Source organism: Pteropus medius, unplaced genomic scaffold (genome assembly GCF_902729225.1).
Source record: "Pteropus medius unplaced genomic scaffold, Ma_sr-lr_union100, whole genome shotgun sequence".
NCBI classification, from domain to species: domain Eukaryota; kingdom Metazoa; phylum Chordata; class Mammalia; order Chiroptera; family Pteropodidae; genus Pteropus; species Pteropus medius.
This window is the reverse complement of record NW_024353908.1, coordinates 2,490,032-2,507,724: the sequence shown is the minus strand read 5'-3', so window position 1 is coordinate 2,507,724 and position 17,693 is coordinate 2,490,032. Positions and strand designations below refer to the sequence as shown.

The 17,693-nt window shown below is 36.2% G+C and overlaps 1 protein-coding gene across 1 annotated transcript in view; it reads right to left on the bottom strand.

Moving 5' to 3' along the window:
• CPB1 (carboxypeptidase B1) overlaps positions 1-11,262 on the bottom strand; it is a 30,888-nt gene extending 19,626 nt beyond the window's left edge. Inside the window, exons 1-3 of the mRNA XM_039851741.1 lie at positions 11,175-11,262; positions 10,989-11,064; positions 4,674-4,798 (exon numbers count right to left, since the gene is read on the bottom strand). Coding sequence (XP_039707675.1) covers positions 4,674-4,798; positions 10,989-11,064; positions 11,175-11,245 — 272 coding nt within the window. The 5' untranslated portion in view covers positions 11,246-11,262. The remainder of the gene's footprint in view (positions 1-4,673; positions 4,799-10,988; positions 11,065-11,174) is intronic.
• Between the last annotated feature and the right edge of the window lie 6,431 nt (positions 11,263-17,693).

Genomic DNA, 17,693 nt, shown 5'->3' with positions numbered 1-17,693 from the left:
GTGCATTAGTTTCTATGGCTGCTGTAAATTACCACAAACGTAGTGGTTTAAAACAACACAAATTTGTTATTTTACACTTCTGTAGGGTAGAAGTCCTACAGAAGTCTCACTGGGCTAAAAGCAAGGAATCAACGGGGCTGTGTTCCTTTCTGGAGGCTCTAGGGAAAAACTTGATCCTTGCCCTTTCCAGCCCTTAGTAGCTGCCACATTCCTTGGCTCTTCGTTCTCATCTTCCATCTTCAAAGCCAGCAACAGCGGCTCAAGTCCTTCTCACATCACATCATCTGACCTTCTCTTCTGCCTCCCTCACCTACTTCAACAGACCCTTGTAATTACATTGGACCTATCTGGACAATCCAGGATAATGTACCTATTTTAAGTTTAGCTGCTTAGCAACCTTAATTCCATCTACAACACTAACTCCTCTCTGCCAGGTAACGTAACATGTTCAAATGTTCTGGGGATTATGATAAAGACATTTTGGAGGGACAATCATTCTGCTTGCTATAGTTAGGGACAATGATTAGAGTAAGTGCTATAATTACATTCAATACCCACATTGGATTGTTAGGGAAGAAGGTGGAAGTAGAAGAAGTCCTGAATTAGAAATCAAAAGTTCAGGGCCATAGTTTTTCCTAACTCATAAACTGGGTTGAGAAAAGTAATTTAATCTCTGGGCCTTAATTTTATGATTTTTAGCATGAGGGCATTTGATTAGCTGATATTTAATGTCCTTTTAAGTTTTAAGATGCAATGACTTGAGTCAAATTCATAGACCTTGGTCATTTATCTAGATGTCTTCCAAGGTTTATGAAAAAAAATTAAACCATGGTAAAGTGGCTAGTTACCATTTTCGTAAAATCTAGGAAAACAAGAAGGAAACTAATGCCTAGAGTATAGTTTAGGAAAATAATTTTCAAATATAACTTAAAACTAAAACAAACAAAAACAAAACAAAAACCTTGAAAACAAAAAAATTAACAAGCAGAAACTTTTAAGAAAACAACTACATTCTATGATCATCAAATTGAAAGAACAAATCCTGCCTAACAAGGATGAACTTCTCTGACCTGATGACAAAACTAAAAAATCCAAGAGGAAATGACATCTATTTTCACTTTATCAAGATTTTCCATTGTCAGCGAGCAAGTAATACATCATCTAGATCGCATGGCTTCTTAGTGGGTGCCTAGAGAAAAGAAATCATTAGTTAATTGCTGCCAGGCATTCCACAGCCTCAGGACTTTCACTAGACATTTGTATCTAAGACTGTAACCATGGCAATGATTTCTGATCTATCAAGAACCAGGTCTGAGTGGAGGGGACAGCAGAGCTCCCACAGCGTATCAGTGCTCTTTCTCCTGCAGCCAATCGTCAAGTTCAAATTATTTAGGAGAATCAGTCAGTGGTGTTTCCTTTGGTACTAAGATGAGACATTCTGTTAGAGTTATTACTATGTTAAATATTAAACATTTTCATCAATACCCAGGACAAAGAAACATTTAAAAAAATCAGTTAAATTTAAGACGATACCTAAGAGTAAAGGTATCCTCTGGTAACTTGCAAAAGAACATCAGAATGAGGTTGAAATTTAGTGCTGACTTCAAATAATCCTTTCCAGCCCTATGATTATTTGATTTTATTAGATTTAGGACAAAGCACTACATTTGCTACATTACAAAATATTATAACTAAATAATGAGCTTCTGTTCTAGGAGATTAAAACAATGCCTCTTAATGTAATACTGCATTACAGCTCTAAAATATAGAAGCATGTACACTATTTTGTACTTTTATATGTTCCTTTTACAGTGCTATCCAACTTTATTTTTTTTTTTTAAACATGCAGGGACTCTCAGCAAAGCAAGGAATACAGTGTCTGAGAAGGAAAGACATGACTCAGTTTTTTCTGCCTTTCAGATTCCTGATTAAGGAGCATTTGGTCAGTTCCTGGACTATGTGCCCTTGCTATTTAAGAACACTACTATATACCCACTGTTATCCCAGTATACTTTCCTGTGTGAATCTGACATATGCAGACAAATGATATTGTAGACGCTTAGCAACAATCAGTCTCTTGCTGGATTGGAGGGGGCAAAGACAAATTTCCTGTGATGTGTAGAAAGGAATTCCATGGAGGGCCGCCCAGGGAAAGGGTCTGTCAGTGTGGCTTCAGACCATAAGTTGGAGATTGACACCATCCAATTCCTAGTCTTTCTGTACCTAGGGGTGCAACATACGCATTTAAAAATAGTTGTTTTTCTTGGTGCACACACTGTGAAATTTTTCCCATGGTGGTTCAGAATCCAATTAAAGTTGCCAAGTAATACAAGTCTTGGTGAACAGGATCAGAACCACTGTAATAGCATCTGCGAGGCTATTTTGGTAGAACTTGTGCAGTAGATGGTTCCTGTTGTATAAAAACACAACTGCAAGTTCTTACTGGCAGGAAACAATCTAAATACAAATTAGTTACCATATGAGGTAATAATGGGATGCACAGGGACTGCTTGTAGCCCTGGCAAGGATATTGCTGGCATGCTTCTCCAGGATTTCTAGGGACTTATTATTATTTAATATTTAGAGAATCGTATGCTACGAATATGCTAAACGGTAAACAGAGAAGCAAAAATTAATAAGCTCTTAGCCCTCAGGGAACATCCTGTGTTCTAGATGAGTCAACGTGCATGCACAATTCCCCAAAAGTTTACCCACTAAAATATATGTATGTTTTCCACCCGATAAAAGGAGATCGATATGTGATTAAAAGCCATTTTACTGCTTTGTGATATGAATTAGGACATCATTCAGGTAGCTGGAGTTAGCTTATGGTCACTGATCTTCCTTTTGTTTTTCTTAAAGAATTATAAAGAAACCATTATCTTTTTGATTGTTACCGAAGATCCCTAAAGGCTAGGAATTTAGAAGTCCTCCCTAGTGTAATAAGAAGGGCAAAATGTCACAGACATGAATCTTAATCACGTTTTGAAACTTACAGTATTATATCTTTGTTTTTAAAAGACAGTCAGTTCTTAAGGTCAAATTTTGACTTCCCACAGGCAGAAGCAGATAGCTAAACTGTGTGAAGCACGATAATGGGGTTAAACACAAGTTTCTGTTGACCTTTAAAAATGTATAATCTCTCTCTTTGTACAATACTAAACCATAGCAGCATTCTCAACAATAGTAATATCTATTACAGTTTATTTACATATTGTTTTATTTCATCTTCACAAAAGCCCTTTGAGAGAGACAATGTATCCTCATTTTATATAGATAAGAAAACTGAAGCTCAGAAAGGTTAAACAAATTATCCGAGGTCACACAGCCAGGAGGTTGCAGAGCCAGGATTTGAATCTGGGCTGGTTTTTTTACCCCCAAAGCATTTACTTGTTGCATTATGCTGTACCACTTCTGATGGAGGTATAGATTTTATAAATGAAAATTCTGATGTACTAGCATAAATATTATTCTGCATTCTTGAAATGTGAAGAACAAGAGAAATTGTCTTTGAAAATTATGCAGGTCACATTTTCTCAAAATGTAATGAAGACTTGAGCTTGTGGTGGGGGATTGTTGGATAAGCATTTGAATGTTCAGGACTGGAGCCCAAGACTGTCTTTTTCTCCTCACAGATCCACTCCCTGGAGGAAGAGCTCTGCCTTGAACTATGGACCTCACTTCCTTCCTCCCTCTAGTGTCAACACAGTCTCCCCCAGTTCTAAGCCTAAGCACACAGTCTGTATTCTTCCTAGAATGTGGTTTTTTCTTGTCTTTGGCTAATTCCTACTCACCTTTCAGTTCTCAGCTAAAGCCTCATTTTGTAGGGCGGCACTTTCTAATCCCTAGATTTGGTCTATTCCCCTGCATCTCCAGCTCTTTACTCTTCTTGACATCTATTATACATTATTGCAATCTTTTGTTTAAAGTCTGTTTTCTTCAGAAAGGGTTGGGGCCATATCTATCATTTTCGGTACTTGGTGTATGTAGGCACTCACTATTTATTGGATGAACAAGTGGACAGCTGCCTCTACTTAGGAGGACATGCTCATCTTAAGAGGCTTAGATGGACCAGTGTGCTATTTGGGGAGAGGAGACATGAGTGATCAGCTTAGCCAACTCTACTCTAGGCCTCTGGGGAACCACTTTTCTTTTTTTCAATCCTTCTCTTCATGCCTTCTTTTATTATTTGAGATAGGATGGGGCTTTGTGGGGGAAACGGACAGAAGGACCACTCAGTCTGACTCTAGTCTGGTCCTTAACCTAGAGGAGCATCAAGAGCCCTCGTGGCTCACAATAGGTCTAGCTACTCACCTGGAAAGGAGACTTGATACAATCTGGGACTAAAATGGTGTCTAACCGATAATAGAATGTCAGCTGGTGTGGCCTGTAGTCTATATATCACTTGTTAACTGGTAGTAGGTCAGATATCTGACTGAAGATTTGGGGTTCGAGAGTCAAAACCATTTTTGTTAGAGTAATAACTAAACACAAATTCTACCAGGCCCAAAGTCCTAAGATTCAGAATTTAGGGCCTGCTCTGCCATGACCTATTTGTGGGGCTCTCAGAAATCATGGTCTTAGTCTTATTTTTACCTTCCCAGGGTTATTCAGAGGCTTGGATTAGACCATACCTGGGGGAAAATTTTAATAGTTATAAAACATAAACTTACTCATATTGTAGTTCATTCTGCTCCAGAAAGTCTTCCACAGTGGAAATATCTTCTGCTTTAACACGGAAGTCAACTGTACTGTGAGATTTGATTAGTGTGACAGAATCTGGTTTCCAGAAGTCGATCTGAATTAAAAAAATAAGATATATTGTATTGGACACCTATAATTTAATGGGTGAATTATCATTGGCAAACATACTATTGCTCTACTCATTGAGTTATTTTCAAACTCAAATTATTCATGAAATAAATCTTAGAAATATCTCTTTGAGTGAACAAAAGTTGGGATGAAGTACTTAGATGTCAATAAAAATGTTTACACATATGTACATAGCCTTAATTGATTATCAACAGGCATGAAGAACATACAATTATTTCCCATAATGCTAGTTAGTTGCAGTATTCTAAAATGACTTTTTCTATTTATTGATCTTCTGGAGCAATTGTTTATTACAATAACAATGTTTGTGGTAATGAATAAATGTGCTGAATGAGTGATGATGAACAAGAGCCACAAAATTTAATAGAGAGAAACTGAGCTTTCCTTTTTACTTTTTAATGCACTTAATATATGAATTTATCTGGGAACTCAATACTTTTCATCTCATAGTAATGTGTGGACCCAGGAATGTCCCTGACCTGTGGAAGATACAAAAAGGAAGAAAACTGTATCTTTCTGTAGTGGTCATCGTGATACCATGGCTAGAAATAAAATATTCTCAAGGATCCAGTAAAGTACTGGCATTTTCATTTGTTTAATTATTCACCAGCTATTATTGAGGACCTACTATGTGCTAGGCTCTGTGCCTAAGACTAGAAATACAATAGTGAGCAAATCAACCATGGCTTCTATTCTCAAGGGGGAGATTTTAGAGAAAATTATGCACAAAAATAATAGGATGACATATTTGATAATTCTAATGTTTGTCTTTGTGAATTTGTGATTTCAAGTCTCCTTTATCCATGGAAAAAATATTAACTGAGGACATGCTGCCTCTTGTAGGAAACTGGGAAGGGAGTTTGAGATTGTTTAATAAAAACTGGTGAGGCAAGATATTAGAGATTGTTTAATAAAAACTGGTGAGGCAAGATATTAAGATGACTCAATTTCAGATGTACCTGTGGAGAATCCAATAACCTATATCTTGTCCTGGGAATCTTCAAACCACTGTAGATATCTAGTGGCTGCCGAGTCAAGTCAGGGCCACGTGGAATGTCAAGGCAATGGGAGGCAGGGATACCGGGATTACATCAGGAGGGATTCCAGAAGAAAATGTGTAAGTATGGTTATCACTAAGGTGTTAAAAGGAGAGAGTCCTGATGATTTAATAAGGACTGGCTACAGAATGTGACTTAGTGAGTCAAAAGTGAGAGGATAAAGATGAGATGTTAAAAGGTAGTAGAGGAAATATAAAGGCATGCCACGATAAGGACAAAGAAATCAAGGAGCTGATAATGAAGTCAGCCAACACTGTAAAGAGAAGGGTAGTGAAGACAAGCACATTATAAGAGAAAGCAGATTTTTAAAAGTTAACTCTAAATTTGTGTTCCGAATAAACGCTTGTCATTCCAAGGTGAGATAGGAGAGAGAGGTGTATCTTTATTATAGACACAGGAATTTAGAATTGGTAAAGCACATAAAGTCCTCCAAGCATTTGTAGGCAAGTTGGCAGTACCCTGCCCATACACAACCCTGGGACCTGTTAGCGTGCTCGGGAGACTCCCCAGTGCCAAGAAAGGCATCTTTGTGCTTGAAAGCTCTTACCCTGTGATTGGAAAAAGACAAGCTAACAGCTCAAGGCAGGCAGGAAGTGCCAAAGAAAGAACTGTTTCCAGAGAAGTGCTCAATCAATGACCCTGGAAGTGGATTTCTAAATATTCCCTCACTTCCCAGGTGGGGTAATTCTGAAGCATGCAATTTGCACCTTTTCCGAGAGTTTCTCTGCAGGATTAAGCACTAGTCATCCTCTGTGGTAGCTGGCTTAATAGTGCCCCGTTTGTTGGCTGCCTTCCTTCCCTTCTCTGTATCACTTCCCACTTCTCTACCAGTGCTCCTTGCACTTCTCAAGTAAAATCTTTGTCCTCAAATCTTTGTCTAAAGGTTTGTTCTGGAAGGACGTATATTAAGATGCCAGTTTCCCACTTCGAGCAACAAATGCCTGCACAGTCTCCTTGGTGACGGTTCCAATACAATGTCAAGTACATCTAGTACCATTTCAGAAGTAAGCCTAATTATTTTATGGATAGCTTTCTTTCTCCTAGTAAGTTGAAAGTTGCCTTCCCTGATCTCCTAACCACTTGCTCATTGGTCTTGGCTCTGCCACATATTGTGGTGGTAGAGAGAGGGAGAAAAATATATACATTCTGCAGTGAGAATAATTAATTCTTTAAAATAGGATGGATAAATATCATGAATATATTTGAAAGAAGACTTGCAGACCCACCTGAGTTACCTTAAAATTTTCAGTTTGACGTAGAGAAAATTGTTCAGCAAAACACCAACATCTAACACTATGGAATGCTACAAGTATGATGCAAACTTACACTGAAGTTAGTCTCCAGTACTTCTTGGGAGAAATGGAGCCAAAAATTAGGAGCAACACTATAGCCTCAGATTTTTATCAATGCACCAAGTATGGATACATCCTTGAATTATATGTTAAAAAGTTATAAAACTGAAGTTATAAAATTACAATCCAGGCAACTGAGTGACAAAGAACCATAAAGAACATTTGTTGGAAGATAAAAGAATATCTTTAAGTGATAGCACTGTGGGAATGTCAACTTAATTAGCCAGCTGTTTAATAACTAAATAATCCTTTCCAAAGTATATCACAAAGTTAGCACAAAAACAAGATAAAGTAGTGTGTCTATTTAACTTAAGGTAAGTAGTTTCTATCTTAACTAATTCTTCTGGGAATAAGATAGGCGTGTACAAGAATATTGGTGTTGGAGATTTTTGATTCTTCACAAATTGACACAAATTTGCTTCTTCACATTGCATTTGACTCCAAGTTGAGTATCTTATAGAATTTTCATTTATCTTGATGGAATTTTCCTTCGTTATTGGAAGAGTAAGTGACTTCTACCCTAGGCCTTATTCCAGACAGTGTAGCGGAACTTACTAGGATAGTAGGAGTGATGTGAACATTGGAAGACTGTAATCAGGTTACTCTGGATAAACATGTACCTTAAACTAGAGAAACGGAGTTCAAGAAAGTACAGAGAAAAGAGAGTAGGTTTTATGGTGAATGTCACCAGTAAAGGAACAAGTGTAATGCTTATTGCAAGGAGATAAGATAAAGTCCTTACTATACAATTACAGATGAAAAGGGAGAGGTGGCTAGCGTGGTCATAGTTCTCTCCAATACATTCAGCTTTTAAAAGGACATGTTCAAAAGCTGGGAGGAAGGACACATGGCCAAGGATGAATACAAAGACTAGATGCCCTTGTAATGTTCTTATCAGGAAGGCTACAGTCCACAATATGCTGTACTTGCAGGATTGCTAAGGAGAATAAAAACCTCTTCTTCAATCATGTTGGAAATAAATAGATAAAGAAGAAGTATGCAGTCCCACTGCTTGGAACTAAAGCATGATGTTTGTAGCTGGAAGAGAGAAAGTAGCCTTATTAAACTCTTGCTTAGCTCTGTCTTTTCCAAAGAGTTATACTGTATCTCGTTTCTTCTGCTTGTACTGAGAGATGAAATTAATATAAGTAAAGAATTTTTCATATGTTATAATTTTAGCAGAAATAACCTTCTTTGGAAAGAGAAAACTGAGGCCCAAGGTAGATGAGGAGAGAGGAGACTGGCCATGTAAATTGCCTTCCAAATCCTGGGTGTAATGATGGCAATAATAACAGACACTTACATAGCTCTTACTATACATGTTCTTTCCAAGTGCTTTACTTATATTAATTCTTTTAAATCTCACAATAATCCTTTACTATTATTCTCCTCGTTTGGTAAACAAGAAAGCTGAGACCCAAGAAGTGTCCAAGGTCCAGCTAGCAGATGGTAAAGCCAGGAATTAAACTCAGGCATTCTGCGTCCAGATTCTCAGCTTTTGACCACCATAAAACAATGAATTTTAGGTAACTAAAAAAGTACAACAGATGTGATGGCAGAACTTTCTCAGCAATCTTGGAGGAATCAGAGCCTGAGGGATCACTGAGGAGTTGAGGGGGCAAATCTTGAATTTTATAAAGAGGAAAATGGGTGAATTCCAGAAGCAGGAGATCCTGGAGCCAGGCATGGATTCTGAAAAGCTGCAGAGTAAACTGGAAGCAGATGGATTGTGAATGCTTAGAAAAGGAAGCTGTGTTCCCTGGGAGCCTGCATGGTTTAAAGCAAGAATAAGTCAGGCTCAATTAACTTCATCTTATTATTGGAAGAGACCAGTAGCCTGAATGCTGAATCTGGATCTTAGCAAAGCATTTGACCTAGTTCCCCCTGCATTTATATTCTTCTTTACAAGCTGAAAAGCATGGCGTTATCTGTAGGTAACACCCCACTAACATGGATAGTTGAGCCAACTTATCCAAGAAAAGTTGGTTAATGAATCACTTTCAGTTCTTAACACTATGTCTGGAACATTGGAGACTCATAATAAATAGGTATTGAATGAATGAAACATGAAGGAGGCCTCTAATTCTGTGCTGACACCTGACTTAATATTTTTCTTTATAAGTGACAAAGATAAAAGTTGAGAAGGCATGCTTATCAAACTTTCTGGTGATGCAGTTAGGGGGAGGAATTATTACCCTGAATGCTTGAATTTATTTTTAAAATGATCTTAGCACACTGAAAACATGTTAGCAAGATAACTTTTGACGGGGTAAATTTAAAATCTTGCATTTAGGTTAAAAAATCAATTAAGCAAGCACAAAAGGAAGAATATCTTGCTTGAGGATGATTTACGTGAGAAAAAAATAACCTACTGGTTTTGATTAGCCGTAAGTTTGCTAAGAGGATGCCATAACTGTTCAAGATGCTAAGAAGAATCTTGGGCCCCATTAATAAATGTCTGCTTTATAAATGAAGGCAGGCAATGGTCCTGTGGCATATATTAATCACAGCACACCTTGAAGTCCATTGTCAATTCTGAGAGCTAGATTTTTAAAAACATATAGACAGAAAGATTGAGCAATATTCAGAGGTGATCAGAATGATTAAATGTCTGTAAACCAGTCCTAAGAGAAATGATGGAAGGCTTGAAAAAGATAAATCTTAGAGGTAAGACAATATTTGGCTCAGCTAGTTCCAGTGGGTCAAAGTTAGAGAAGGTAGCTTTCAGCTTTATAAAACAATTAGAATGATTTTTAAGGCAAATAGGCTACTCTAAAAAGCAATATTCTTACTATCCCTAGAAATACTCAAACAGGTTTTATTAGGGCTAGCAACCAGAGATGCTATTTTTATGGAAGAAATTTCAGATTTGAGTGGAAGACTAGAATAGATGACTTTTTATTCTCTTTTAATTCTAAACTTCTGAATCTGTTTCAGATTATGACACTTTCTACCTTCCTCCTGCCCCCATCTACATTTTAAAAGCTAAAAAAAAAAACCTGTAAAAAGAAAGATATATAAATGGATAGATGGATAACAGATATTTAAAAGCTAGTAGATTATTTTGGTTTATATATTTAGAAGAAACAGAATTGGCAAAAGTGAATTATTTGTGATCAGCAATAACTTCCTGCCACACTACATATATAATTAAAAATGTCAGTTTTCATCCCACATTCAGTGGATTTTTAAAGAAGTGTAGAGATTTTGGTTTCTTAAAAGTAAAAGTAAGGAAATTGCTTATAGCTTTTTCCCTTCTTCCCCACCCCCGCATGTTATAACATTAAGAGAGCCTGAATCAAGGTCGTGAAAACTCAAGCTGTTTGATTTGGAATGAAAGAAAATCAAAGAGAACAGATGATATATGAGATGTGGAAATGAATTTCAAGTTGGACAAAAGCCCGGTTTTTTGGTAATATCCAAGTTGATCATTTTTCTTTTTTGCCTTAGAAGGGAAGTGACTGTACATTAGATGTTCTATGACCTTTACAACAGTTCCAACTCATCCAGTTGTCATGTTCTGTCAGCTCTTTAAAAAGTTACTTTGGATTTATAATACTGTAGGGCTTATGGCAATCTAATTTAGGCAGAAAAAGAAAGTATGTGGCACTCAATGTTTTTCAAGTTTTTATTTCTTGCTACAAAAATGTTATAATTAATATTTCATATCATTCTTCTTTTGATGGAACCACAATGCAATCTAAGTAAGTGTGAAGCCAACCTATAGTGTAGAATTGTTATTTACCTGGTTGGTGCTGGCCAACTCATGGAGTAAGTCGATGTGATTTTTATCTTCAACATTGACGCGGTACACCTTCTCGCTAAATGGTGAGATAACACAAGAAGAAGAGAGAATTTAAAACTGAGAAATATATTCATATTCTTGAGCTAGCGAGGAAGAAGGACTGGCTCATTTGAGTTGTTTACTTACCCTTCGAAGTGCTCACCAGAATGGTGAGCCGATGCTAGGGCCACTGTCCCAAGAACCAAAAGCGCCAACATTGTGCCTGACTAGGTCTTTTGGGTGTGTTTCATCTGCTTTTATAATTCAGAGTGTTCTTTGTTTTCTTCTTCTGATTGCAAGTAGGCACTATCAAATCTTGATTAATAGTTTTCCTGGCACTGTTGCCTTGGTGGCTATGTAAAGTCTGAGAGGATATCTCTTTCCACACCTGTGAAAACAGCAAGTAATCTCAACTTCAACCTATCTAATTTGAATGTCAGACCTTGAGTAATCTAGAAGTAAGTGAGTTTTAAATAAGATGCATTTTGCAGTCATATGTTTTTATTTGAACTGAGAATTACATACAATAAATTCTATAGATTTAAGTGTAAATTTTGATGAGTTTTGACAAATGTGTATCCCCATGTAATAAACATTCCAATCAAGGTATAGAACATTCTCATAACCCTGAGGAGTTCTTTTGGGTACAATTTTAGTCTACTTCTGTATTCTCCTCTGGCAACCGCTATTCAGATTTCTAGCTTCATACATTAATTTTGCCTGTTCTAAAACTTCATGTAAATGAGGTCATACTGTATATTGAAAATCTTTTATGTATTTATTGACTATTCGTAAGTCTTCTTTAGTGAAGCATTTATTGAAGTCTTTTGTCTTTTTAAAGAAATTTGCTGTTTGCTTTTAAAAATTGTTTTATAGCTCTTCTTTATACATTCTGGATACAAGTCCTCTGTTAAAAATATATATGGCAAATTTTTTTTTCAGGATGTGCCTCACATTTTTATTTTCTCAATATTATCTTTTGATGAACAGAAGTTTTAAATTTTGATGAAGTTTTAGTTTATCAATATTTTCCTTTTATAATTCATGCCTTTAGCATTATTTCCAAGAAATTTTGCCTATTCCAAAGTCTAAACATATTTGCTTATGTTTTCTTATAGGAACATTGAACTTCAGGGTTTTATGTATGCTGTGAAATATGGATCAACATATTTTTAAAATATAGATATCTAGTAGATCCAGCACCATTTGTTGAAGATTCTTTTCTTTCCCCATTGAATTACATTGGTTTCTTTGTCAAAATTCATTTGGCCATATATGTGTGGGGATAATTTATTGACTTTCTATTGTGTTTCATTAATCTATTTGTCTAATTTTATATGCCTATCACAATGTCTTGGTTACTAAGCTAAATAGTAAGTCTTAAGGTAATATAGTATGTAAGTCCTCCAACTTTGTTCTCTTCCAAAATTGTTTTGGCTATTCTAAGTACTTTATATTTCCATATATATTTTAGTTCAACTTATCAATTTCTATGATGAATTTTGCTGGGATTTTGATTGAATTTGCACTGAATCTATAATGCATTTTGGGGAGAACTGATATAATTATTACATTGAGTCTTTCAACTTATAAGCATATTATCTCTGTACATTAATCTGGATCTTTGTCAAAAAGTGTGAAGAGTCTGAGATTTTTATCCTACCTGCAAGTTAAAAAGTTATCTTGCTAGAGTTTCAGAGTTGCTGACAGATGACAGGAAACTCCTGGGCCAGAATCAAAGAGCTTTGTTATTTATGGCATAGGGGGCAGCATAAGCTTTATATTTGTGTCAGTACTTTTATGTTCCAGTACCACTGGGATGATGTGGAGGTGGGCCCACATGGGTACTGGGTACATGGGTTTGTGTCACAATTGAAGTATAATGAATTTAGGAAACTCTCACCTTTATGAGGGAGCTGCTAGTAAATCTGCCCAAACTTTGCCCCAGAAGAGACGTTAGCTTTATTATCCTGGAGAACAAATGGAACATTCCTTTGCCCTAGAGGGAGATGCCATTTCTATATTCCAAGCTATTTGCTGTAAAAACATCTTTGAAAAGATAGTCCAGAATAAAAGCTGTCCTGAGACATACAGAAGCAGAGTGATCCATGGAGAATTGTCTCTCAACACTTCCTACCCCCTTCTATATACTCTTGACTTGAATGTGCTACTCTGTTGTGCTACTTTGATTAATCTGACTGATAGGGGCTGGGACCAAATCCATTCAATTTGTCTATGTGGCATTTAATTAAGATTAATATCGATAGGACTCCAAGCAGCATGAGAGATCACTGTATAACACTGACCTCAGCCATGCCTCTCAAGGGTACTAAACCCAACAAGCTGAACAAATTTCATAAACCATATTGTCTGCTTTAGAAAATCAGATAGCTTTCTTCTTAAATTTCCGTATCAACTATTCTACTTTGCCTGAGGCAATAATACGGGTACAACAGAATCTATTAGCTATTGTGCATACTACACCATGGCCTGCAATTCTATTATGCATAACAACCTTGGTCTCAACTAGCTATATGAAAGAGAGAACCGTTATTTATGTAACTGAAATTCCAGCAATAGTTCTGGCTTTACAAATTCAATCGATAATGATTGTTAAGCCTGGGTCTCTCTTTTTGGTCAGTTCTGCCATGTGATAACAGGATGGCTACTAATAGGTCTAATTTTACATCCTACTGGATTGACAATCTTATTGGAAATATGGTTTTTTCTTTCTAAAAATTCTATCCCAGATCTTCATATTGAATCTCTGGACTGACATGGCAAGTGCCTCTCGATCCTTGAAGCAATTCTGTGGTCAGGATAATGGGATGTACTGATGGCAGGGCCTAACTCATTTGACCACCCCTAAAACCTTGGCATAAGCCACACACAAAATGTATAATAAAGCTATTACTGCTGCTGCTGCCACCCTTCACAAGATGGATCTTGAGCAGTCCTCACTTGTGTTTGTCACCAGCTTCTAAGTCAAAGTCCCAGTCATAAGCATAGGTCAGTGCTTAGCTACAAGAGAGGCTGGGAAAGCGAGAGTCTGACTTTTAACTTCAAAAGTAGGAAGGGTCTCTGCCTCCTATGGTTCCTTAGCTAGAGCATTCTCAAGACTTAGAGAAAGGATTCAGATCTGGATGGCTAAAAATAATGACAAATATATACTAAGGGAAGACATAATCATTTGTGAATGACTTGTGGTGTTGTTACTTGAAACTGTAAACATATAAGAGAGTTAATTTCAATTGATGCTTTCTGAATCCAAGTAGAGGACAATTTGGATTTTCAGTTAGTAATTAAAATTTGTTTTTGTTAGTTGCAATAATTTTTCCATAAAAATTGAAATATCTGCTTTCCATCTCATGTTTATATGTTTAAATTCTTTTTTAATACACAGCTTTGGTGATTAATAAGCTGAAAGGGACCTTTGTGTCTGTTTGTGTTTAATGTAACAGCATGAGATTTTAGAGAGTCTGTAAACTGCCCCATGGTGTTATAATTCATCTTATGTAATGTCTCATTTTCTAGAAAAGCATTTCCCCAAGCATATTCCATGGTGTTAAATAGGAAAGGGTTCTGAGGTCAAATATGTTTGCTTTAAACCAGAACAAACAAGCTTTTTAGTGCAGGACTTTTTAGAATCTTTAATGTGTATTGTAAATCATCAAAAAGAGACTCTGATACAGCATTTCTCAAATGTATATGATGGAAGTTCCAGGTTGGTTAAATCCATCTAAAATTAGAAGACTTAGGACCATTGCTACATTTCATTGTGTTTGACTATGGAACATTTTCTTCAAAAGCATCACTTAGGACCAATGATTTTGGGAAAACATATTGAGCAATTCTAGACAGAATTCACAAATGGAATCACATTAAATTAAAAGTTTGGCCCTGTGGATTCAAGGCCAAAGAGTTTATTTTGACTTCAATGTTAAGGTCCCTGGGCTAAGTGCTGTGGAGTATTCAGACATGAAGAAGACTTGATTCCTGCTCTTCAAGCCCTGCTGTGCCAGACATGCAAGTGGTTAGGTACAAATATTAAGGGAGGAGTTTTCTCGACATCCTTTTCTTCGTTTGTTTTAGATTGAGGGTTTAACAGTTGGGTCAATTGATGATTCTGGGTAAACCATTCTCTCAACTTGAATGCTACCTTGAACCAGTAAGTGAGGAGTAAATAGAGGGTTCTTTTTCACTATAGGACAGATGATACAAGGGAAGAGAAAGAAATCAGAGGATATGTAATTTCAGTTAAATCAGGGAAAAAAGTTTTAATGACTGGGATTAGTTAAAGTGCTCTGTACATATATTTGTGTTTATTGGCTATTGAATAGGAAAATTTTTATATAAAAGTTGTTTTCTCAGAAATCCGTTGTCCTCGTCATTATCATCATCCTATCCTATCACCAGTTGCTAGACCATTTACTATGAAAGGAGAACACTTGCTTTGATTCTGATGTTAAAATAGAATTTTAGGTGATAGAAGAAGGAAGGTTCTAAATAGGAGATTATTTCTGAAAAGAATTAGCTTTTGTTTTTGTTTGCATCCAATCAAAATAACAAAGTGGTTCAGTCAATTCAGTAAAGATCCTTCTCACACCCTTATCTCAAGTGAACTGTCCAGTTGTTTGTGAGGCAGCCAGAATTTCCTTGCAACTTGATGGGTATAACTGATTGATGACTCAATCTATTGGTATTGCTCCAAGGAGGGCAAAAACAACCTGAAAATGTTATTCAAGTACACCAATGGCCTGTCAACTTTGTGTAATTATATTTAATATTAAAATAAACTGCCTTTTAATGGATATGAAGAGGGAGGCTAGTAAACATTTTCTTGGCTGGCTTTTCTCTCTGGCATCTACTGATGTTGGGATGTGTGTGTGTGTGTGTGTGTGTGTGTGTGTGTGTGTATAAATATGATCATCATCATTAATAGACATAGTATGCATATTTCTGATGAGAATGTTGTTCATTATTGAATTGCAGACCAGTATTTTTGAAAACTATGAGATAAACAAGACAACTGTATCTCATAAATCTTACCACCTGACTCATCATTTGGAAGTTCCTTATTGAAACAAGGAAAACATCTTTAATCATACAAATATTTGGAAACTACAAGCATATCTCTATTTGGAATTTGGGTGATAATTAAAATGGATAGGTTATGATCGATTAACTCATGAAGAATGGGTTAGTTAAAAGGCAATTGGTTCTCTTTCTATCCTTATATCAGCACTCCATCAACAGGAATTAAGAAAATAGTGTAACTAGGCTCCAGCTCCTGGCTGAGGGCAATTAATCAGGACAAAGACGCAGGGCGGCAAGTTGAAATGGTGCCAAATAAATCAATCTATTTTTGTATACACATTTATCTTTGTTAATTCTTATACACCATCTTAATATTTTGATCTTCAGTTTGTGTGTGAGATGATGGATTTTAGGGAAGAATTCTCAGGTATTTTGAATTATTTTATGAATAAATTACGTTATAGTTCCATAGTAACACCTTTACTTTACTGGAAACAAAAGTGTAAGAAGATGTACATTTCTACTTTTAATTTATATATGAGAAATATTTATTTTGTTCTAGTTTGTAAAGTAATGGGGAACTACTTTTATTCTTAAAATGCTGTAATAGAACATGAAAGCTCCTTAAAACCTTTTGAAGAAAGGGCAGGGTTTTCGTAAATAAATGTTAATATGGCTAGAGAAAAAAATGTCATATGGCTAGAGAAATAAAAGCATAAAATCAATTAAAAAAAGAAAATGTCGATATTTTCTGACAACTTGTTTACTATTTACCTGATATGAATCTTCAAAAAGGTCTGTGTTCTACTCTACATGGCTTCAGTTCAATTTCAATTTATTCATAAAATTAGTTTGGAAGGGCAACCTCCAGGCACACAGGTAATATAGCTGATGCTGTCATTTGGAAGTCTGTTTCTAAACACCAGATTGTTTTTTCCTGTTCCCAGATTTTAAGTCATTGAGATGCTTGTGTTTCTGTCTATATTACTATAAGGACTTTTATAGGCTGACCCTATGACAACCACTCTGGTTGAGACTTGAGAGTAATAGATCGACAACAGATTCTCTTGGAATCATTTGAAAAAGTTGACATTTGGGTGCTCAGAAAGAAGATCAGCACAATGGATGTTAGCACATGAATTTTCACTGTCAGGAGTGATATATTTTAATGTTGAAATGTTTTACAGTTCCTTTGGAGGACTAGGTATTATATTATCATACCTCTATGTAATAAAATCCTTGAAAGTACTCTGAGAATTAAATAGCTAAATCGACACCTTGAATGAGGTTTAAAAGAAGATTCCAGAATCTTTGTTTAGTCTCCTTTTACCTCAGAGTTTTAGTCTCCAAACGCAAGGAGGATTGAGCTTGGTTCACGATTAATGATCTAATTTTGTAGCACTGCACACTGCTCCCCAACTCTGATGTGACTCGAAGGCAAGTCCGTTAAACATGATGTCAGCAGGAATTATTTTGACAGCCGCCAGAAGGGGTAACATAATACCTGAGAAGTTTTCATTTTAGAATGTGGTGGTCTAGAATATTGGTCTGATACACAAACACACACACACACACACACACACACACTAATGGAAAATCAATGATAGTAGCAGAATGGTCAAGAGAAAA